The sequence below is a fragment of the Vidua macroura genome, chromosome 5 (assembly GCF_024509145.1).
Source record: "Vidua macroura isolate BioBank_ID:100142 chromosome 5, ASM2450914v1, whole genome shotgun sequence".
NCBI classification, from domain to species: Eukaryota; Metazoa; Chordata; class Aves; order Passeriformes; family Viduidae; genus Vidua; species Vidua macroura.
In genome coordinates this window covers 24,763,870-24,789,066 of record NC_071575.1, presented here as the reverse complement: position 1 = coordinate 24,789,066, position 25,197 = coordinate 24,763,870, and the positions used below count along the sequence as shown (strand labels likewise).

The window sequence follows — 25,197 nt, the reverse complement described above, 5'->3', positions numbered from 1 at the left end:
CATTCCAAGACAGGCACTAAAAACCTGTTTTTGGAAACTGGTTATAATTACTGGTTTGTATGCAAAGAGAAGGAAATGGCATGCCTACATAACTGTGCCAGATCTCCTTTGTTAACAAGATATGACTACAGTACAGCACTGTACTTCACAGGAATAGAGCCCAGGTAATCGACTCCTTCTCACTTTGTGAACACTGAAGGTGAGAAACTTAGGTTACTCAGGCCTCTCTGAGCCTAACATGACTTAAAATCATCCCAACCTTAAAAAAAAAAAAACCTCACAGCCAGCAGACAAAGAAATAGAGAAGGAAAAGGAAGCAGCAGGATGAGCTAGAGGACTGCCTACTTTTCTTTTAAAATTGATCATTGTGGCTACTGGAATGCAGGAGTTATGTGGCCAGAAGGCACTCTTTGAAAGAATAGCAATAGATACAAACCACCTTCAGCTGTAAAATGCCTCAAGACTACCTTTTCCCTTTCTGAATAAATAACCCAGCAAAAGTGTTGAGAGGAAAGTAGAAATTTACTTTTTATCTACAAATATAACTCATGCTATAGCTTTACAGGCAGCTGAGATCACCCAACAACTTTCTGTGACCAAATGAGGAGGCTTCACTTTCCCTGGCCCAAGGTACCTGGTTCTACTTTTCTCCTTGCTCTGCCTTTTGACACTTGTCAGACCTCTTCTTGCAGCCAAACACATTAAAGTGGCAGAAAACTCTGGTTTTCTGAAGACAGAAGCAAGATTCTTTCCATGTAGTAAAAGAGCTTGAAAGCACAATGAATATGCAAAACTGATTTAGTGACAAAATAATCCATACCTAACTCCTAGTATAAAATACCTGCATACAGCAGGTCAAAAAGTTATTCCTTTAAAATAAAATTGCCTGCAATATAAACTGTATGCCCTCTAAAACAGCAAAAATGAAAGCTTCAAAAATAGCTGAAGTTTATTTTAGATAAATAAAAATGTAACAAATAATTGAGATAGCCCCTGGCATAACAGACAGAGGAGTCAGCTTCAGTCAAACATAAAAAAAGAAACACTTTTGGTTCAAATTTGTCTTACCCTGGAACACACAGTTTAGAAATACATTATAATAATTTATCTTTTAAATACAAAAGAAGTTCAAAGAGTCAAATTAGAAAATTAAAACCATCTCACAACTTCACACAAAACACAAAACAGGATACCTGGGATTTTTTCGTATGTCATCCAGCTGACCAACTACGTGAGAAACATTTGTGCGAATCATTTTGAAGGCAATTTCCTCTTCTCCCATGATTTCAAACCTTATTGTTGAAATAATATTTATACATTAATAAAACAACCTAAAGTCTGGCTCAATCTTATATTTAACATTATTGAGCAACATTTCTAATCTGACTGGCCAACCTTCATTAAAATTTGCCATTTGCTTTCTATCAAGACATTTAAATTTTTCAGCTAATGCTCTTGTACAGAACCACTTCTTTGTGGATTTATTAGTAGCCACCGATCAATCATAGAATTCTAAGAGAAAGCACATAAAATATGAACATTTGACTCCAGGTAAACAGTCTTACTAGTGGTAGATACCACACCTATATTTTTCACTTCACTTATCTTTATATAAGAAAGCACCCTGAAGGCTTCTTCAAGTCTCACCTGAGACTCTCCTCCACTTACAAAGCTCACACCACTGTCACTCCTGCATCTCACAGGAAAGGTACAAGGTAGTTAAGACTAAAATGCTTTTTGTGGTTTTTTTTTTAAGCTTTAGTAGAATGAAGGATGAAGTACATGTACATCTTCTAGGTACAGGAAGGCTGTTTCCTTCTTTGTATGCCACTTGAACTGCACTCACTCTCTAGCCATCCAAACATACTCTGGCTTGCTATTGTACAACACAAATGAGGAAATGGCCCAAGATGACACAAGTAACATGGAATTATTTGGTCCACTAAGCAAACTATGAAAAAACCCACATCACTCTGCACAATGAAACATACATAAGTTAACAACAGTATGTTTCTTTAGTTCCACTAGGCTAAGACTTGTTAGCACACACGTGCAATCTTGGCTTACGTGTGTATGTATCCTTCCTCTATGGCTTTACAACACTAAGCATCTCTTTTCACAGGACTGCCACAACATACCTGTATTTGTTTTTGTCTTTGTAAGCCTTACGAATCCTGTCAGTCACAGGTTTGCAATTAGTCACTAGGTTTTTGGTTACTGGAGGCTGGAAGAAAACACTGTTTAGATTATAGATTACTGAAATTTACAGAGTGTTATAAAGGTGTATTTTGTAAGAAAACTTGTATCACAGCTAGAGCGGCCTGCATATTTTACTCTCTTGGAATCAAAAGCAATAGTTTTGATATCAACTGTGGAGGGAAAAAACAAAACAATATTGGTACATAACATCACCATTTCCTATTTTACAATTTTATTTTTCAGCAAAAACATTGCAACTTCATTCTCAGTAAAATACTCAAAAATTCTAACTTGACAGCTGCCTGATATTCCTCTGACAAAGGCCACCAGTAAAACTGGCCAGGCAATCTCTGTACAGCAGAGATTTTTGGATTTTAGGATGTTTCTTGAATACATGGGTTATAATTCAGTTAAAGACTTATCAGAAAGTTCTAGTTAGAGGGGTATTGGGCTTACTGGCCTTTTGGTTCACAACAGTAAATTTTCTGAACAAGGATGACTTTTTAAAGCAATTATAATAACAGCCTAAATCTCAGCTTTTCTCTGCTTTTAAAGAAAATGAAGGGTTAGTAAGTTAGGAAGCAGCCTATAAAATTTTCATTTTGTAACAGTCACTTTGTGTATATACGAAGTAGTAATTTTTGTAAATACTTTCCTTCTAGAAATCAAACCAGCTTTTAAAGTAAAGTAAAGACATACTCAGGAATGAAAATAAGCATCTTTAAGATCAATGCTTCTTACCAGATTTGGATCATAATATGCTTCCTGAGTTGGAGGAATAACATGGATCTGAGTGATGTTGGCAGGGAGAGCCTTAGAGCAGTTTATTAGCATTTGTTCTAGACCCGTCAAATCCTAACAGAAAGAAAGGTGGAAAAAAAATTTTTAATCCTACTGATTTTCTCACTGACATAGTTCTAAAAATGCAGGCTGCACAGATGTATTTAATGTTATCAACATAACAAACTTCCATGCTACAGTACACAGAAGTAGACTTAATATTCAGCAGACCCCATTTCAGTAACTGCTAAGTCAGTGGGACTCCCTATAAAGTAAAGCAAACGCTCAGTACAGAGTTTAATCGAGACCAGATAAGGCATGACAAAGTCATTTTAATTTAAAATTAAAAGCACACCTTTTCTACTAATGTCAGGACAGTACAGAGTTCCCAAATCAACACTGGCATATTAAATTCTAAATCAAGCAAACAAACAGAAGAGTTAACTGCAAGGACAGGAGGATTTTCTGATTAAGGTACAGGCCAGGAATACACTAAAGCAGGGCCAACTACGCCAATGATTTTGTGGCCTGTGTCACAAAGGAACTGTTTCACTGGTCTGTGTCATATCCTCTCTGTAAAGAAAAACCATCAGACTTTGTTCTCTACCTGTATGTTTAAGAATGCAACTCCTACAAAAATCATGTCTCTGTTTATGAGGTTCCTAGAAGAACAGAAGCATGAGTCTTTGTATATTATCACACTATTTACTAGTATGACTTCCTTGCTATCCTTTTTCTCAGTTCTTTCTTTAGGCCACAAGTTCCTCAGGGCAAGAACTATCTTTTGCTATGTGCAGAAGCTATAGTAAGCACAGCAGGATCCAACTCTTGGCAGTGAACTCTCTTTTAGACAAACTCACACTGTTTTCTTGAACTCAGAAAGCAGTGAGCCATTTTTCTGAAGCTGCTAGAACTCAGTTTAATCACAGACTCCACAGAAAAAACAATCAAACAGTAAGTAGAACACAATGTTATATCTTCCAGGTAAAATGTTACTGATGCTACAAGGAAGGATAAAAATTTGACTTGTTCTATTTTAACCATTTTGGACTCTAAAACTGAAGCTGTTCTAAAAGTTAATCAGTAAGGAAAAAGTACCTGCAAACTTAACGGTAGTTCATGGATCCTTGTGGCCAGAGTGCGAATCTCTCGGTCAGACAAGATGCCTGACTGGTCTGTATCAACCTCATCAAAGATCTGAGAAATGTTCAGTGGCTGAACTGCACTCATAAGATAGTAGAAATATGAAAAAGCGAACTGCATATCTTCAGAGTGACGCACTTTGTGAAATGATGTCTTGTCAAACTCCTCAGGAAACCTAGATAATGAAAATTCATTTAGCACACTAATTTCTTGAAGAAAACTTTCCTTTACCTAAAAATAAATCCTTACCCAGAATTTTGAAAATGCCTCAAAAATCTCATTGTATCCCAACTATAATGTTGTAATAAATTTCTTATTTCCTTTCCCAAAATATAATTTTAATGAGTAGCCATTAACACAATAGAAATGGCTACTGCAAAACAACAGAAAGGTAGAACTTACAACAGCTTTACATTATTCCAAGCAAAACCACACTCACATATCCTGGAGCTCTTGCATAACAGTACGGTCAATCATGTGAGGCATGTGAGCAGGGACTTTACGAGATGTAAATCCAAACTTGCTGTTTAACAGCTTATTTACGTATCGAAGGGAATCAGCAAATGTATCTTTCAGCTGCCTTCCAAAATGTTTACCTTCAGTAAAGTATGACATTTGTTTGAGTAATGATTCTTTTTCCTAAAGAGCAAGACAAGCATAAATCTAGGTTACATTACTGAAAAAGTCAGAAAACACTAGGAAAAATGACATTTCAGCCAGCTGCCAACTCATTTGAAAACTGAAAGAGAATATTTTAATATTTTTCTTCATATTCCTTAAATCTTCCTTTAAAAATAAATAAAAGAAACTTTTCCTTAAAGCGTTCATACTTTGAGGAAAACTACTCCATAAAAGGCTGCCTTAACATTTGTGCTCTGACACCTCACACACACTTAGAGCCCTATTTGGCATCAGATTTATTTGTAATACTGCCTTTTTTTGCAGATTTTTCATCTGTATTTGATAAATTTGATATAAAGATTTTTCATGCAAAGTTCAATCTCAGATGAACAGAGTTTTTTTAAAACACAGCACTTTTCTATGTGAAATAGGGCAAAGCAGCTGCTACCAACTGAAGCACAGTATCTTCTCTTCTAGAGTTTTTCAAAACTGCCAAAATTCTTTGGATGGAAGCAGAGGAAATTTCCTATACATTTTCTTGACACAATCTAGATAAAGAGTTTCTTTGCAGACTTTAAATTTAACTTCTAGAATTTAATTATTTATCATTATACCTATTTTCTGTATTTTTAAATATAAACTAAATCCATAAATGTGTAAATGCAATCAAAACAAAATTTAAGCTTTCTATCATAGTGCTATATGTGTCTGAGCAATAGCCCTGTGACAACATACAACGAACAAAAAATTAATTTGACCAAGAAAATGTAGTAGAAATGAACAGAAATAATTATTTGGCTTTTACCACCTAGCTAAGAGAGGTTCAGATAATAAACAAGTCACATTTTATGCGTAAAAGTATCTTTCAAAAAAAATCCCAGCATTTGCCTCAAAGGCAAATCACATTTCAAATGAATAAATCACATTAACAATATTCCAATAATGCAGAAAGATGCAACTATTCCAGTAAGGAATGACATTAAGATACTCACGTCAAGAAGGTCTTGGAAATATTTCTTTTTCTCCCATGGCAAAAAGCCTTGGTAACTTCCAGCATAAGACTGTAATTTTCTTCCCACTAGCCCCTCCTTCATATTTGCATCCACCTGCTCATGCTCTTTTACTCCTTCCATCCCCTGTTTGCCTTCTCCAGTATCAATATTCCCAATATGTTTTGATTTCTGTGTTTCCCTTAATATGAGTGCATTCAATACTTTTTCTCGAGTTTCATTCTTTTTCCCCATGCTCTGGGAGGGAAGTGTGGCTTTCGGCTGTACTTTATAAATATCTTTATTTCTGCTCATTGTCACAACAGTCCCTTTTGCTCCCATAAGCCTCGAAGTAACTTCTTCCTTTGCTTTTACTCTTTTTATTTTGCCATCATTTACATCTTTATAAGGCTTCTCCCAGTTGCTCTGGTTCTTCTGATCTTCTGAATGATTATGCATACCCTTTTTTCCCAGGCCTACAATACTCTTCGCTGTGCTTAAAAAGTGGAAAGGCCTCAGGAGAGCAGCCTTTGATAGGTTATATCCTTTCTGAGTTATATCACCATTTAGTAGTTTTAAGTCCAGTTTCTGCAGTGCTAGTTGGACATCTTCAGGAAGAAGAGACACATTTACTGATGGGATTATCAACTCTTCAGGTACACTCTCTTTTGTGCCATTTCTACGTCTCCTAACTCTTGGAAAGCGTTTTTCTTCTGGAATATCCTCAAATATCATTTCAGCTTCTGGTACTGAAGTTACACTTTTAAAATCAGAGTCAGATTTTTGCATGGAAGTTGTGTTCTGTTTTGGTTCCTCCCTAGTATCAACTTCAACAGCTATTTGCATTTTAAACTCTTCATCATTTTTATTTAGGAATGTAAGGTTAAAATAGATCACAGTTGTGTTCATGCCACTGTGCATGATTAGGTGGATAGTTTTCCATTTGTTAGCAACTGAAGCATGTCGGATAATTGGATTATCATTGTATGAACCCTCAATTCCTTTCTTGGCTATTTCACTGAAGCTGAAGTAGGGCAGACATTCACCTTTGGGAATAACATAGTAGGTCTGATTAAGCTGAAGCGTCACCTTGTACATCTCTTCAAAGTGATCTGGGAAAAAAAATCCCAAACAAGAAACAAAACAAATTTCTGTCAATTTTCAGCATAATTTATCTTTCACTCTTTTTTTAATAGCAATATGCCCAGCTACAGACACTATATTAACAGGGAAACAGCTTTGTGAAAGAACACTTACTCTAGTTTCCAGCTTCTTGCTCACTTATCTTCAGTAATGGATGACTAGAACATAGTCAGATATACAAAGCTACCAGACACTCCCATGCTAATTCTAAAAACCAGTATAATTCATCACTCTTTCAATCTCTACCTGAAAAGCCTAAAGCGTCTTATTATCCTGTCACTTAAAATTAACTATCAGTCATAAGTAGCTTGCCCATATTACATTTTTGCCACATTTTAGGAGAGTAATGTTACAACAGCTAGAGTTCACGGCTACAGCGCTGCATCTTGATTTGAAATTTTCAATTTCAGATAGGCTGAAAGGAACTTCTCCCTCCCACAGCAGAACACAGATTAATTGTCACCTCCCAGATGAACAAAACCTCACTGCTAGCAATAGAATCATGAGAAATACATTTGTCCCAGCTGAAATGCAGGGGAGCCTCTGCTCTTCCAAACAAGAAAAATCTTCTCCTGCATATACCAGACAGCACTTTAAATCACGTTGTTCACTTCTTGCTAATCTTTCATATGCAAATGAACTTCAGACAAGTTCACTTGTGACTGAAAGCAGCCTTTGGCAAGAGCCCAGAGCCAGACTTGAACTCACACCGTCAGCATCAGAGAGGTTCTTGAAACTTCTTAACTGCTATAGGCATCATCAATTCAACTGTCCTTAGTCAGGTAAAGATACTTGTACAGGACACCGTAGCCCAGTCGGAGAGTAATGACAAACTAGGAAAGGTCAGGCAATTCAAGAGAATCCCCACAGGAAATCCATCAGCAATGCTTTTTACATACCCTGGCCACAGTCACCAGCATCAAATCCACATGAGAGGACATTGCAGGCCTGGTCACAGAATTTGTCTGCTAGCCAGGAATTAGCACAGCCTTGGTTACAGTATGAAACACCACTTATTCCTGCTCCAAACTGCCATGGTGGGCCATTCCCGATACCTCCAACTGCACCTCCACCAGCAACGTAGCGATTGCCCCCACTGTTACCTAGAGAAAAGAGAGAAAAACAAACCCAGCAGAAGTAAGAATTTCAAATAACTGAAGAAAGGCACATTAAGGCCACCATGTTAAAGCTAGACTGAAGTCTAAACAATCATCAATGAAATTAAAAAAGGGCAAATCCTAACTAGACTTCTGAGAGTTTGTGCATACTGTAGATTTTTCACTCAGTGTAGAAGCTTAGGAATCAAGTGAAAAGGTTATCCAAAGCGCCAACATATTTTGTCTTAACTTCAAAAAGGCAGGCAGAAAACTGATTTACTACTCCTTGTGCTTGCAGCCTTGACTTTGCAGTCTCCTAGAGAGGTATCACTTCCTCAATCCAGAAGTACCACTTCATCTTATTACACTGCAGTATTGAAAATTTGATCTAGGAACTAATAGTGCAGCTTCATAATCCATTATACGGATTATGAATCCAAATATATAACACTATATATTAATATATAATAATTTACATTTCAAAACCCCTCCATTCAGCTAATCAAATTTGATACCTAAAGAAACATTATCCTATGCCCTATTATTTCCTGTCATTTTCCATTAAAAATTGTAGTTTGCAAGAAATAAGGTTTTTAATCCGTAAGTCAACTTTTTTTATTACTAAAGGAGGCAAATACTGTAGTTATATGAAAAAGAAAAATTACAGAATTATTCCTGTAAGGAAAAACAAACAGCTCACTTTTCCTAAATTCAGCATTGCTGTCTTACCAATGCAATCACCTCCATCCCAATCACATGCTGAGTTATTACAGGCTTTATCACAGTAGCCATCTTTAATCCATGAGCCAGGACATCCCTCGGCACAGTTTGGCACAGGCCAAGTCAAGTATACCTGGAACAACATTAAAGTCTGAGACAAGGACTGGCAAATAGAAGTCAACTGAGCTTGTTTCTTTGAATATGGAGACTTACAATAATGTCTCCCTGTGTACAGTGCCTTAAGATTTCACAGAATTTTACAAATAGAATTTAAACCCCATTGTCTGTGAAGTAAATGTTATCCTTTCAAAGGGAAGGAAGAACTGAAGAATTCCCAAGGCCATACAGCAAAGCCGCAACAGCCAGAAATGGAAAGCAGGACTTCCCAAATCTACTACTGCAAACTATATTCCAATGAAAACTAGTATCTTCTCTTTTGTCAGATAGGAAGGGTGAACTTAAACTCTGAAATAGCTCTGCAGTTCACTCATTCTTCTGACTCAAAATGCTTCTTCATTACTAACCAGTCATGAGATATGCAGCACATGTTGAACATAATCCCTTGAAGCATCTCATCCTCTATGACTTAAATAATCCTAAGAATTGGCAGGATAAAAAAAAAAGTGTGCATGTGTGTGTTCTTTCAAATGACAAGGCATTAAAAACCCCACACATTTTCCTTTAGACTTTATTGTTTCAAGATTTTAGTAGCATATTTCCTACAGTAACGCTTGCTGATCAGGTTATCACAAACAATAGTGCACCTAAGCTGACTTCATCATCATAGCTGGGATAAATAACTAAAGAACAATACTAATGCTGAAACAATATGGTTTTGCAGTTATATGCCTCCATCCTTAGAGATTTAATACAACTAAAAGCCTCCTTAACATCTCCAGGTACTGAAACAGTTATTTTAATGTAGCTTAAACTAATTTTGCTCAACCCTTCTGTATTTGTATGCAAGTGTGCACATCTGCCTGCATAAAATGTTTAATTCATTGGTCTCTGGTGCCTTGTGTACCCACTGCTTTAATAGAAATAATAACATATAAATCTTCATTTTTTTTTTCCTCCATGTCACTCCTGTAGATCAAGCAAATGGATGAACACCCTGCTGGCAGGCAGAGTGTTTATGCATAACTATTGCTAATGTTTCCTCAGCCTGCTTTCATTCCTTAAACTCCAGTTGTTGATAATGGGTTTGTTGAATGACTAAATTACTTTACACTCATAAACGTGGAACAATATCTATTATTTTAGCAAACAATTATATATATATATATATATATATGATTATATACAAATAGGGTAAAGATATTATGGGTGTCTGAACAGAGGCAATTAATGGTTAACTTCAATTTTAGGACCACTTCAAATGTCATCTAGCCTCAGTATTTCCACAGAAAAGTCAGTTCTTGTTTGTTTTGAGTCTTTCCCACAAAACAAAAAAAAAATTGCAAGGAAGGAAGACTGGCAACTGCCAAACACCACATCAGTCTTACCAGTGCTTCAATAGGAAGTAGGAGAATTAGAGAATAATACTGAAACTAAAGTGAATCCTGACAGAGGAACCATTACAACCACCCAAAAGTAGAAGTGAACAAGAAAAAGAGTAACGCTACAAACATAGCAGACATACAAATACAGAGAAGTCTTCCACACCCTGAACCTTAGCCAACAGTTCTCTAGTTAAGAACAATGAACCTTTATAGATAAAAGGGGGAGTTAGTGCTCTCCCTTTCCAAGTAGCATTCCTTTGACTTTTATCATTAGAGTAAAAAAGTTCCACTTCTGCTAAAATACCTTTTCATAATGGCTTACCTTTTGACCTTTAGAGTGACTGTAAAAATCGTCAGGCCAAACATCCTTCCCAAACATAACATCATCATTGAGATAAATAAACTTCTGAGAAAGTCCACTGATACGATGAATATGACTTTCAATAGCTGGTGAACTGAAGGTAGGCAAGTGACTCACATTCTGAAATATTTCCTAAAACAAGAAAATCCCCAACAACCAAAAACTGTTTCAGTCAGGCACACAAATACTTAACACTTATCTACTAAAAAAATATATCAAGAATGAGGATAGATACAAAAGAAAAAATATATTAAAGAAAAAAAAAGACTTGAGTATCTCTTTTTCCCCACATAAAACCATTTTCAGTTCTTCTGCTCAACTAAGAAACTGCACCTGATTGCTCACAAAGTCACAATCTTTCACACACTCCTCTTTCAGAGAGTACTGGACCAGGCTCAGAGTACACATTTATAATTCTCATTAATTTCAGGCTGCACAAAATTTCTAGCAAACTCAACCTATTACAGCATTCAAATAGTCAGGATTGTTCCATCTTTTTCAAGTAACTTCACCAGCAGACAGCAGAAGTTGAGTAAGCACTTTGGTTGTGCAGAATTCCTAAGGCATGTCCAGATACCAAAATTACTCCTCAATTTGTAATATGGTACTAGAGAATTTGGTTTCACTTATTCAGAAAGCTTGAAGGATTCCTCTTCTCTTTTTAAATAACATTTTGAGAATGCATAGCTACTTTTTTTGTAGCCATCTTCCTGGTTCCAGTAATTGTAATCCATCCTGTCTCAACACAAGCTTATTAGGTTAATACTGGTTCTGAGAGACTGTTTAGCGATTCAGATTACATTTTCTTCTCCCCTGGTTTTTATAAATAGACTCTACAAGGAAATTAGACATGGGTGTACTTTAGCTGAAGCCTTAATATTTGGAAGAGTTTACTAAATACAGGCTTGATATATATTCAGCTATCTGTTTAGCCCAAATATAAAGACATACAAGATAAAACCCTGGATGAGAGAGGAAAGAGGCTGTCACTTCTTCGAAATAAATGCAGGCTATTGCTGCAAGAGGGTAACTGCATTTCAAATCAAAGAGGATATCTTTGCTGGCCCTTTCACAGTGGTAGTTTTGTTGAATTTTACCTGATGTGTCACTATAGTTATTCGAGGATTATCCAGGTTAAGCCAGGAAGGAATCTGCCCATTGGTGACGATGAAAATGTGCCGTACCCAAGGGGCGTGTTTTTCTATTGATCGCAAGGAGTACCGCAGCTCTTCATTGTCCTCGAAGCGGCTGGCGGAAACATCTTCATCCTGCTTGGACTACAGAAAGAAAAAATCTTCTCAGATTTTAAATAGAACACTAAAGTTCTGATCCAGCTAGGTAAGGACAGTGTGCTTTGGCATATGGGTGCATAAACACTTCAGGACTTAGAAATTCAGAAAAAAAAAGTACGTTGATAATAACCATTATTCTTATAAAGAACCACATTCATATCCATATTATCAAGGCAAACAATACAGTGTTCTGACATCATTGGTTGACCACCTGGTATCATTAGGATGTCTACTGACCAGGCTGAAAGAAATTCTTGGAGAATAAAGCAGAAAAAATACCCCCTCCTGCATTTCAAACCAGTAACACTACCTTTCTGAAATCCAGTTTCAAGTACATTGCATCATGATCCGTATATAAATGTCACCTAATATACATATACTGGAAGTGTCATGACGTAGGTACTCTTCAATTACCCCCTGCTCTATTATTTTAAATAATTTAAGCAGGAGAAAATGAACAGAATTTAGCCTAAATAATTTAGCCAAATAGTTAAATGTTTACATATATTTTTATTAAATAGAAAGCGTTTCAGTAAGAAACTTATCAGTCAAGTAACAGAATTAGGTTTAGGACACTGGAACATGTTTCTTTTCGCATTTATAGGAGCTTAATGACCTCTCCTAAAGCCAACAAGTAAGGCTGTGTAAAAGGCTGTTTCATCTGGACTTTTCTAAAGTCCAGATGAAACAGAAAACTCAAGAAAATGGTTGAATGTTTAATAACGACCATTTTCACTGCAGATTCTACACGCTGTATATAAGTTTTCTAATATGTACAGTAACACAGCTTTCACATTTGGAAAAGAGTAACAACTGAAAACATTTTAGCAGCACCAGTAGCCATTGGCTAGGTACCCATTCACAAAATAAACTGTAATTTCAACATGGGGAAATATAAAGTTTGAGCTCAGGGCTGGTATTAACCTGGAAAAATTCCCCAAAAGTCCCGTCACAGGATACAAAGACAGACTGCAAGCCTTTCAGGAGTGGACACACCAACCATGCCACTTGACATTTACTGTTAAAAATTAGATTCTAGCAGGAGGAAAAACCCAAAGATTACAGAATATCTTATCTTGAAACAGACACCATGTTATTTAATTTCCTGCTCTTAAACATCCTTCATTGTATCAAAAGCATTTAAAGTAAACATCCTTTCCTTACTGACATCTGTATTTCAGGACTTCAAAATTTTTGAAAGAGAAGCCATTAGCACTTGCTCAACATTAATGATGCTCCAAAGTAAAAAATGTTTAAGAAATGTATTGGGAATGAGATGATCATGCTTGTTAAAAAAACCCTCTATCTCCCCACACAAGAAGCCTGCTTATCTGCCAGTCAGGATCAGTTAAGCCTTTCAGGACTTTACTACACACAGCTTTATCAGAATATGTGTGCAGAGGGCAACATTTTTTACTTAGTAGAGAACAGGAAAAATTAAATTAAGTATCACACTGTTTAATCCTTCCTTCCCACTGATTTGAGAACTGGACAGTGTTCTTGTGATGTCTTCTTACAAGCGAATAAATATTTCATTCTTAATACTTCCAAGCTTTGGGAAAAAAATCCCATGTTCCTTGTCATTGACTAGTTAGCCTCTACTTGCAGTTTTGAAAGTTGTAGCATTTACCTGCTGTAAGAGAATTTACCCACCTGACTGACAGAGCTGAGGTCCCACAATAAATAGGCAGGATTAAGCATCAATTCTTTCCCATCTATAGTCATGTTCTTCTTCACTTGCTTGCTCAGTTCTTGGAAACCCTTGGGGTTATTCAGTTGCAAGAGAGCCACACTGGCTTCTGAATAGAGCTGCAACTATAAAAGCAGAGAAAGCAACTCCAGCAGCACTCTTCCATCTTTTTGTATTATTTTTACTAGAGTTACTTCGAAGAATGACTGGTAAGCATTGTTTTTAAAGAGCTACAATTTCGTAAAAACACAAAAGTAAGTAGTAAAATGGGAACTAAAAAACATTTAAAGATACAAAACATTATGCTTAATTTTGACTTTGTAAAGTAAATGTCTCTTTACACAATGATCCAGCAACAGTAAACGTTTTCAAGTTTTAAATATTTTGTAATGAGTAAATGAATAGTAAGTCCCCATCCATTCTCTGTCACTCCAATAACAAAATTCATGTTTTATTATGTGACTGAAAGAATTGTCCTTTTTTTTTTTTCCATCTTAAACAAGGAATGATCTTCCCAGAAAATTAGGGCACTGATGTATCGTCACTGTCAGAAGTGTGAAACATTCAGAATGGTTTACAGTTAGTTCAACCTACAGCTCCGAAATCTGAGATACAAAGGGATCCAGAGCTAATCCATGTGGGTCTCCAAGTCCTTAGTGCTGGTTGCCAATATGCTGCTAAGGTCATTTCTTAATTGTGGACTGTTTGATCTGTTTGCTGTTTTTATCTCTTGCCACCAGTAAGTCTGTATATCAGATCTCGTAATGCACAGGATCAGGGGCTTGCACTACACACCCTAACAGCAAGTATAGTTTACAGATCACAAGGCATCAAAGCAGCTCCCTAGGAATATGGCATAACTCAATAAATGTTGTGTTTACCATATGAAGCAAGATGAGCAGACCCAATCAGGCTAAAAGGACTGCACTTTGATTTTCCAAGTGCATGCATTCAATAGCCTAATTAAGAATAAACACAGTTAATCATTAATATTTATTTCATGCTATGCTTAATGTTTGTTCCTTCAGGCAATGTAAGACAACCACGTCTACCAAATTTTCAGTGTAAATGCAATTCATAAACTATCAAATTTAAACAATCACAGCAAAAAATCACAGTTCCCTTTGTAACAACTCTAAGTGATTTTATTTTTTTTAATTGAATCTGACCCTTTCTGCTCATTTTAAAACAACACTTGTCCCAGAGTTAGCAGCCCTTCCCTTAGCAAGACCAGCTGTTCCACTTGTGACATTTTAAAGCTGTTGATGCTTTGACTCATATGCTATTTGAGATCTTTCAATCTGACTTATGAGGCCTGTCATTAGAAAAATCTGATAAATCTCAGACCTTTCAGGGAATCATCTGAACTTATGGGTGGAAAGGATGGCTTCAGTAGCTGAATGGCTGAGGTATAGTTACGGACTGCAGGCAGTAACCTCCAAAAATATCAGCATTGAAATGCTGCAGATTGCAAAGCTGCCAGCACTGGGTATGTGCTTTATTTAGCAATACAACAGTGTCACACAGTCCCTTAGAATCTCTCTCATAAATCATACATAGAACAAACAAAAAATATTACCATCTCAGAGCTTTGAAAGCATGTAAGAACATTTAGTTTCTCTTTAACTTGCTCCCAAACTCAGCAAAGTACTTGTACTACAAACTCCTACTTAGATTTATTACAAACACTTACCCCCCACTAACACAGCATATATGCTGTAGTTTTTAATTTGTAATAAATATTCCAAGCATATACAGGAAGCAGTGTAAAAACATGTTCCATTTCTCAGCATCAGAGTTTAGCTAACCCCTGCAATGAATAGATCATTTTTATTACATCAAAGTGGGTTTTTTCCCAGTAATACCTTTTGAAGAAATGAGTCTCTTCCTAAGCAGTCTATCAATAAAGTTAGACTACAGTGAAGTTATCTGGTGAAATAACTAACTAGCTTACTTGCTATATCTGTGTGATCATAATACCATCTCTTGGAGCCACCTGTTTGCTCCAGAAACATGATGAGCAGCAGTAACAATCCCAAACCCCTCATCCTCAAGTGAGGACAGAAAACATCCAACGTCACTGTGCCTGCAGTTTCCCATGTGAATTTACTTCCATTAGTAAGACAAGGTCATTAAGACATCCCTAAGTTTCTAACATAACTTGTCTATATTATGGATGTGTGTGTGCATGATTAAAGGATAAGATATTTTGCAAACTGGGAGATCTACAAGCGCTTAGTTGTCCTTGAAGCAATCAGGATATTAAATCTCGAAGGAAAAATCAACTCTCTCCAAAAATTTTGTACACTGCTCTGTACAATTTCAGTGAAAAACTGTTAGCACAACAGCCTCAAAAAACCCAAAAGCAAATAAATCAAGTTCTTAAACAAATGTAGTTTTTAAGTTACAAGCATCTCTTTAGGCTAAACAATAGTCTCCTTTAGAAATGTAGTTAAGGTGGCAAGCAGGCGGGAAGTGAAATGAAATATTTGGTTGTTCTTCACATATAGGTCTTAAAGAAACAGCTTTAGGTCTTAAAGGTAAGGTCTTAAAGAAACAGCAGCCATCAGCTACACAACCAGAGTAACACCTCCATCTAGTGGCTTTCTAATAAAAACAATAAACGCTGTCAAATATCAATTTTATCTGTCATAACACACAACCTACAACAACAAATGTGACCAGCAGACACACTGCTGCTCAACTTTCACCTTGAAATAAACTTCCATACCTTTACATTACAGTGCAGGCTGTAAGTACCAAAAAAAAAAAAAAATCTGTACACTCTTAACATAATTCACCTTGAAAACAGGTCCATTATATCATGAATCTTCACATTTAAATCACCTCTAATCGAGCTGAGCTGCTTTGCTCAGATATTTAGATTTTGAGAAGAACTATCTGGTCTAGATGAAGTAGTTTTGGTCCGCCTTGGATTTAGAAGTAATTTCAACCAAACTAAAGCAATCCAACCGAAACAGCATTACCAACACACAACACAAACGCACCAATAACTACACTCCTCTCTTTCTCACCTTTCTTCCCTTCTAATAGCAGCATTGCTCAAAGCTTTTATTATTATTTCTTTACTTGTGGTGTTGAAGTAAGAAACAGCCACTTAAAGTATACAGATCAGGAGTCATCTATGAGACATAAGTTTTAGACTTACGAGAGTTCAAGCTCAGGTGCAACTTTCTTCCTCTCCACCAAGCATCACTTCAGAGATTCCAGAAATGATAACAAGAGAGGAATTGCTACAAAATGTCAGTGGAGACTGTAAATAATCAATCTTTTTTCCACTTAACTGTAGCAATAACCCAGCATCTCCCTTTGGTAAGAAGAAAACCACACTTGGCTGTGTTTACCATTACTGCCTACCTACCATACCCACTGAAAGAAGAACTGACTCTCAGCTCAGAACCCACAAAAGGCTTCTATGGAAATAACCACATCCACACTTGATGTAAAAATCTTTATGCATGAGAATAAAACATTTCTTACCTTCACATACATAAGTTTCTTCATAACATACATGAATTGCTGCTATCAAGAACAGAGGACTGGTTGGGAAAGAATTCACTGCTATGACCACAGAGGGTATAATAATCCTGATTTAATTGCTCTAAAGCATTCACCAGGAAAAGAAACACAGACAGCAAAGATGACTGGAAAGAAAACCACAGAATATTGTGGATACCTGAGAAAAAATTGTGTTTATACAGATAAACACAATTTGTATCTGTATATATAAACAGTGGTTATATCTGCCTAACCAAATTGCAGAAGAAGAACTCTTAGGAACAATCACAGTGGCAATGTTTACACACAGATAACACATCAAGGAAAAGGGAACCAGCACAAATAGATGACACATGACCGATGACAAATTCAAAAACACAACTAAGACAGGGTATGGAAAAATCATATAGAAAGATAAGAGGCACAGGATGTCACTTCCATAAAGACACACAAGAAGAAGCGAAACATATCTAAGACACCTTCATCTGGACAGCAATGAACCATATGAATATCCACTGTTATTTAACTGCTGTGACACTAGAGATGTAAAGTCAAAAGAAAATACCTATTTAAGCTTAAATAAGTGCTTAAAAACTCTCTCTATTAATCTGTTTTAGGGTAGAAAGAGATGTACAAATGCATTTACTTTGCAAGGTTTCTGCCATTAGCAAGGCTCAAAGTGAGCTAACACAAGTTGAGACAAGAAACAAGAATTTCAGATTGCATTATGTTGGAGTGTGACCAGCCTATGAAAGGAATTACACAAGATAACATCTGCAACAGAGTGCATGAGTTGTTAGCCCAGCCTACCAAAAGAAAAAAACAAAAGAAAAGGGAAAAGGACCTTATGTTCATTTGAGCACCAAGAACAAGCCACAAAGTGAATTAGCCCATATTACAGATGTATATCAGACTAATGGAAACAAATTACCTATGGATTGCCATCCCATTAACCCTGCTAACTCCTCCACTTCCACAAACTCCTTGGCCTCAATCCTTTTCACCCCGAATCACATCTCTCTCCAGTACAAAAGCCAGTGGTTTTACCACATTTCTTAAAGTTCTACCTATCCATTAAACCTGACTGTAACTTTAACAGACGCCCAAATAGCAGGGGAGAACAGAAGGCACTAAATGGCAGTCACACAAGTTGTTTTCTGTTGCCTTGCAACTAGGTCAATCAAAGTGCAACTTGCTTAAGACCCTACAGAGCATGTGGCAGAGAGAAACGCAGGGTTCAGTGCTGTTACTGTTAAGAGAACTAAGAGGGAAGAAAAAAACTAAGAAGCTACATAAACAAAATTCTTTCACATTTAACAAGCTAGTGATCTAGAATTCTACAGCAAGAAAACAGCCCCCAGCAAATGGCTGAGAGAAACTGATCAGGCTGCCTTTTAATCAGCTGCAGGCTAGCAAATGTAATGCCTAAGAACTTGCAGTCACAGAATGGACAATTGGTCTTTTGCAGGCAACTCTTTGAGTCACTAATTGCTACTCTTCACTACTCAGGGAAGAATCACACAAAAACCCCCAGATGACTCTCAAGAAATATCCTAAGTCTCCTAGGTGGATGAGATTCCATACCTGAGCCATTCCAAAAGACCAGTACAGCTAAGGCACTCTTTCCTACAGAGCCTTACCAGTTTTACTTTAGAGGCCAGGCTCTCCGGCAGTTTTGTTCGTAGCTGGTTTGTTTCTTTGAATGTAGCTGGAAATCCACTAAGAAAGGCCAAGTCTTGCATTAATACCAGACCTGGAACTTCTTTGTCTGTAGTCTAAAAACAAGAAAACAAGTTATAAAGACCATTTTAAAGGTAGAATAATTCACATAACAATAAGGGTTGCTCTGAAAGCTTTCACTTTTTACTGCATGTGAGTTATGAAAAGAGAATAGTACAGAAACATTCTAAAAATGTACAGAATGCTTAACACATACAAAAGCTAATCCACATATTGTCAAAGTACATACCAAGTAACCCCTCCATACTATCTGTTTGCTGTTGTCTTTTAACATTCCAGAATGGGCAGCTTCAACTAGAATACATAAAATTGCAAATCAAAAACTTCTTCCAGTATAAAGTCACTTCTTTTCTGTATTGAAGTAACCAAGAAATACTTTTGCAAATTAAAGATATTTGACTATTTATAGTGTGAAAAACTGTCTTTACAAGTGGTAAATAAATCTTGGTGGTAAAATAAAGAACAGTGGTTGGATGAGGGGTCAAGCACTATATATTAAACAAAATATGAAACTCATACCTGCTCTACAACCTAAGATGTTAAACACATGAATAACTTTGTTTTACAGTTGCCAATCCTTTGAACAAGGGCAGAACTTACTACACATTATTCAAACTAGACTTCACAGCAATTAAAAGAGGATTTCTAAAACTAATCTTCCTCAGTCTAAACCCCAGGCTCTTGAGATTATCAGAGCAAGACAGATATTCAGATATCAAACCTGTTTTGCAATAGCTTTTTAAAGCACAGAACTCTAATCATCTGTAATCAGTTGTCTGGGAGGTAAGCAAACAGTATCATTAATGTCATCATTCAGAGAAACAGTTTAAGGGCAAGAGAGAGACTGAATGACTTGCTAAAGTCAAACAGAAAACCAGCATCAAAGTAGTACTGGAGAAAAGAAAAAACAACCCCAAAACTAATTCACAGCAGCTTAAAAAACTTGCTCTAGAAAACTGGATGGAATCTGACAAAGAGCTTCTTACCATCCTTATGGCTATCAAAAACAATTACAGTCACATTGGTGGAAGGATTTTTTGGTTTTGCTACAAAGAACATATTGGTAGCAGCTTGTAAAGCAGGATGGATGGAAGGCAGGTCTTTCAGTGTGACGTTGGCAGGCAGAGCAGGATCCAGGACAAGCATGGGCACTTTGATGCAGTGTGTCAGCAAACACTCCAGCTGCTTCTCACTACAGCAAAATACCAAAGGCGTATTTAACACCACTAAGAAAACTGAAAAGAAAAATCAATCTTGGATGCAATGGAAAAAGTTTTTCTGAATTCTGATTAATTGTAACATTTGCTGTGGCAAGGGGAAATTATTGACAAGCATGCTTGTTTTCCTGCAGAAGGCAAATATATGACTGGTAGTGTTTAGTTCATTCCCATAATTGTTTTTTCAAAAATTTCCAAGTTTCCAAGATTTCCAAGTCTGTCCACAGAAGAGACCTTACAAAAAAAATCTCTAAATAACAAAAGGACAAGCCAAATGACTGGGACAGACCAGGTCCTGTTGCTTGCTGGCAGCAGAGCCGCAAGAGGCCTGGACCCTCTACAGACAATTACTTGCAGTGCCACGTGACAAATGCCAGGTGAAAGCAACATTGAATTTTTAATGCATGGAGTTTTGTGATTCAAAAGCATGAATTTTTTTTGATACTGAGAACAGGAGCTAACCCTAAACAGTGACAGGGATATGCATTCCAAACTCCAGAAACTGTTATCAGAAGCTCATTCATATATGTCACAATAACATTACTTTTATTCAGCAAATATATTATCATGCTGTCAACTCTTCAAGTGACATAGTAATGCCTGCATAGGCTATAGAAAATCAAACCACCCCCCCAAGTCAACATCTGCTTTCAGCTAGTAAAGAGTAGAATATAATTTATTCCAATTTACGCCCAATAATCCCAAAAACTCACCTCTTCTTTGTTGGTTCTGTTGCATTTTTTCCAAGGATTTCCCTATTACGAAGTTAAAACAAGGATATTAAATAACACTGAATTGACAGTAAGGAATTAAGTCTAATTGCATATTGTTAATTGAGTCAGGGACACATTGGCAAAGCACCAATAACCCAGAAAAAAAGCTGCCAAGGCCTTGCCATTGGCCTTACCAAGGCAAGTTACAGACTGACACATGTCCTTCACTGCTCACGTGCAGTGTGGAGCTCAAACATTCATGGCTGTGCCGAGAATTGTGGCAGCAGGACTCTTTCTACTAGCAGGAATTTATGCGGTTATTAGCTTACTTATTAGTATTACTAGGCTACTTAACAAAAGTGAAAAACACTGGTAAGAAACCAGGATGAAGTGACCTGAAACTAGGTTGACTTGATTGTTTTGCCTAACATAAATATTCTGATAAGGTCTATGAAACAGCTCTTTTTATAGCAGCGCTCATTGATTTCAAAGGCCATGAAAAAAAATTGTCTACATAGGAGGGAACCAGGTGTCCCTGTAGACAGTAAACATGGTATAGACACCAGTCTTATTCATAAGCTTAATCTCAACTTTCCAAATCAGTGCTACTGATTTGCAGTGCAAGAAAAAAAAATATGTTTTTCCCTTCCTGAAACAGGAATCATAGCATGAGTGATGACAAAGATAAACCCACTAAAATCAGCTATATGAGCTGGTAGGAAAATATTAGCATAAATTTGAAAGCTTTTCAGAGCAGAGACTGTGTATGTTTAAGGTCAATGAATTTCAAGTTCAAATATTTCTTTGTGTTTATGTAACAAAGAAAAGATCAAGAATTTCCCTTGAGATCATACTTTCAGTTGAACCTAAACTCCAAGACATAGCATGCCAAAAATCAGATCAATCCACTAACTTGTGGACTTCTCATTATTCTGAATTTATTATTCCCTTAAAATACAGACTTGTCCTTCCATTCAGCATATTTACTGGCCAAAACAGATGATGTGAGCAGAGCTGCTTATCAAAAACTAAATTAATAGTTACAAGACATAATCTAAGGTATCTGCAGCAGCCTGTGTTTGAATGCTTAGACCAATAATTTTGCAGAACTCTATAGCACAATCTACAACAACAAATGCAGCAATACATATCTTTGCTTCCACAGATAAAGGCCAACTCATACCGTTATACCATGCATAAATTATTTTCCCCTTTCTCAGATTCAGTATTTGTGAGACTATGAATCTAACTAGTCTAAAAATAAGAACTTAAGAAACACGCTTAAGATTTTATGAAGCCTATTATTAAAAGAAATACCAGGGGGATAGGGAGAGATAAAAGAGATGAAGAGAGGTTATATATTTGAGGCATAGTTTTATTATTATTTACAAATTGTTACAGAAATCAATACAAAATGACACACACAACAAACAGTTTTCCACATGACATTTCACAAATTCATGACAGGACTGCCTTAATTATTATGCTTATCTTAAACAATTTTCACTTGACAGTTAAAAGTAGAACTGAAACAAGGTTTTGGGAATAATTAAATGAAAATGTGCTTTTAATTTACATATTGAGTAACATGGGAAAAATAACAACAAAGAAAAGTAGTAAAGCATTAGACTGCTGCTGTCAGTTAAAGGGAAAAATATCTAAGATTATTACCTCATTATTTTCTGTTCTTCCTCCATCTGTTCCCTGACCTGTTGCAATTCTTTGATCAGTTCCACATCTGTGCCATTCACCCAGGTGTACACCACATCAATTGGCATAGGTAAACAAAGCCTACATAATTCAAAGGAAAGCTATATGAGCTGTTTAATATTACATTACAAGTGTTTGTGGCATCCTACAATAGCAGTTTCTGTCTAACAAGAGAAATACTTGGTGTCTGGGCTGCAAACAAGACAAAGCAAAAATACTCTCTTTAGCTATATATATATCATGTCTCAATTATACACAAGCGTTTCACAAAACAGCACAGACATCAACCAAAAGGACAGAAAGTGGTTTTAATGGTTCAGTAACTAAAGGAAATCCTAACTTTATGCTCTAAATTTCACTGACTCAGACTCATGGCCCACCTCCTGCAAACCCATCAAATGTTTTTCAAGTCAGTACCATGACCTGAGTACATTCTTAATTCACAAACTACTTCAGACAGGACAGCATGAAACATAACTTAAATTACACTTACTATTATTTAATTGCACAGAGCCAGTAAGATCTCAGCAGAACCAGGTCTCTATCCTAGGAATGTCTCTTAGATTATATTAGCAGGGCATTTCATAAAACAACAATCTAATCTGGGTACATGAATTCAGACTCTAGACACAGCAGACAAATAAATTATTGACACAATTGAATACCCTGAAGCTGTTTCTGGAGAGTTAATACTTCCTAGCATGCATAAGGCAGAAGGAAGGAGTTTTTCCTACATTTTTTATGATAATCTCATCTCCAAGACCCATAGCTTTGTGTCAGCAGCTACTGCCATAGATGAATCGGAGTCCCATATAGCAGGAGGATACCCCAGCTCTTATTTTCAAGAGTTCCAGTGTCAAGCTATTTAATACTTTCCTGAACTGTAGATGGCCTAGCAAACATTGGAAAACATCATCCTGTGACCCCATGGATCTCAGCATTGAAGATGTTCTCTCTCCACCCACTGCACCCTTGCAAAAGCATTCAAAGAGAGACAGAGCTTACAGGCAGGTGTTTTGTCCACCTGCCCTTGCACAGCATGCCATGCAGAGAGCCTGCACCCAGCTTTGTTTTCTACTGGCTCAGACTCAACAACTGAAGCACAAAATTTATCAAAAGGTCAGCCAGGAGCTCGTCACAGCACAATGGGCAGAAACATTTCGTTTGCAATTTATTGATGTTCCTAACTGAGCTGCAACACTCAGAGGATAATGGTGGGGTATTCTGAGACAATTTGAACATCTCAGCAGCAGTGCTGCCTTCCTTAGCAGCACCACCCAGAAAGTCTCTCACATCTGCAGGAGGCTACCCTTCTATCCAAAAAAAGTCGATTTACTGAATCCATTTACCCTTCTATTCAATTATTTCACTTTTTTTCTCCAGAGATACCTTGTAAATGAACTGGAAGTTAGTTATGTTTTGAACTACAACATCCTCCAAAGGAGTAGAAATTCAATGGCAGGAGTTCTTCCAGCTTTTCTACATTTGTTGTGATCAGTTAAATTATTGGTTTGACAGTCCCTGGAATGCTACAGCTCAGAAAGGAGTGTTTTAGGTAGAAGCACCCGACTCAAGTCAGCGGATTTCAAAAGTGTCCAACCTTCAGCCTTCTGGGCAAAGTGCAGTGCTCATTCACCCACACTTCACTAAGAACATAGTATATTCAAGAGAACTCCATCTCTTTGTATGGTATGAGGCAATTTTGACTTCTGTGAAGCCTCCCTCCATTTTACCTTTTCCTAAAAGTGTGTCTCTATGCAGTAGCACATATACCTATGTAATTTCCCACACTATGCCACATACAGTCAAAAGCTAGTAAATTCCACAGAGGAAATGCATTTTTGGTCAGATGCAGGCATGTCAATTCAAACAACCCTGGCATGGTGAGCTCATTCTTCATTACCAGTGGCAATAGAGACAGACCAGTTAAAAAAAAAAAAAAAAAACCCAGTGAGTCGTTTGTAGATCCACTAGTCTAATTGCTCAAAAATTATCCAAATAGTCAATAAATTTCCTTAATGCACCTTTACAGCACACAGTTTCAGAAAGTAATATTTATCAAACATAATAATAAAGATATCCCAAGTCAATTTGTTGTTTCCAACTAACACTGTAGAAACTTAAGCTAATTCTGTTAAGTCCGTGCCTTTCTGGACTTGGCCAAAGCTTTCTGGATGGTTTTATAGCTTCCTAAAGTACACTGGGAGCTTATATTTTCAGAAGTATGTATTGGAATTCTGCTGTAAAATGGTTTAAAATTAAGAGGAACAGATACTACACTTCAGTGGTACTGTTCTCAAACACTATTTTAACATTCAGAGTCTTTTGCAGATTGTTGAAGTTCAGAGAAGCTCAAAAATTCTCTCTCAAATTCTGCAGCTGTGTTTCCTTCATATGGATTTATACATTCCGTCTTCATCAGAAACACCAGTCTGTCAAACAGGTTAAGCCCAAGGCGACCTGAGTTAATTTACTATTTACAGCCACCGTTCTAATCAGCTATTTCCCCTCTTTGACACGACTATCTTATGGTTCACTAACAGATGTGACTCGAAGGTGCAATTGGATTCCAAGTGGGAATTATCTTAACACCTTTCTACAGAAAATCATCACTTTAGAAAATTCCTTGGAGACTCCCAAACAATTTATTAAAGTTTTTACATTTTTATCTTTACAAAGTGCATCTGTTTTTACTTGCAAATCTAAAAACATCCATAGGATCCTGCTTGAAGACAAAACCAGACCCACCAGTCCCGCAGAC

At 36.7% G+C, this 25,197-nt stretch overlaps 1 protein-coding gene across 3 annotated transcripts in view; it reads right to left on the bottom strand.

Moving 5' to 3' along the window:
• Window positions 1–25,197, bottom strand: part of GNPTAB (N-acetylglucosamine-1-phosphate transferase subunits alpha and beta) — a 37,989-nt gene that overhangs the window by 5,611 nt on the left and 7,181 nt on the right. For 2 of the 3 annotated variants that reach the window (XM_053977252.1, XM_053977253.1), the window contains exons 3-18: window positions 22,398–22,517; window positions 20,727–20,768; window positions 19,783–19,988; window positions 19,026–19,090; window positions 18,697–18,831; window positions 13,501–13,662; window positions 11,653–11,832; window positions 10,517–10,687; window positions 8,702–8,825; window positions 7,775–7,978; window positions 5,736–6,844; window positions 4,562–4,761; window positions 4,078–4,297; window positions 2,941–3,054; window positions 2,139–2,224; window positions 1,194–1,292 (exon numbers count right to left, since the gene is read on the bottom strand). In XM_053977252.1, the coding sequence (XP_053833227.1) occupies window positions 1,194–1,292; window positions 2,139–2,224; window positions 2,941–3,054; window positions 4,078–4,297; window positions 4,562–4,761; window positions 5,736–6,844; window positions 7,775–7,978; window positions 8,702–8,825; window positions 10,517–10,687; window positions 11,653–11,832; window positions 13,501–13,662; window positions 18,697–18,831; window positions 19,026–19,090; window positions 19,783–19,988; window positions 20,727–20,768; window positions 22,398–22,517 (3,237 nt within the window). Of the gene's footprint in view, window positions 1–637; window positions 768–1,193; window positions 1,293–2,138; window positions 2,225–2,940; window positions 3,055–4,077; window positions 4,298–4,561; window positions 4,762–5,735; window positions 6,845–7,774; window positions 7,979–8,701; window positions 8,826–10,516; window positions 10,688–11,652; window positions 11,833–13,500; window positions 13,663–18,696; window positions 18,832–19,025; window positions 19,091–19,782; window positions 19,989–20,726; window positions 20,769–22,397; window positions 22,518–25,197 lie in introns of those variants that run through there. The other variant, XM_053977254.1, reaches the window with a different exon arrangement.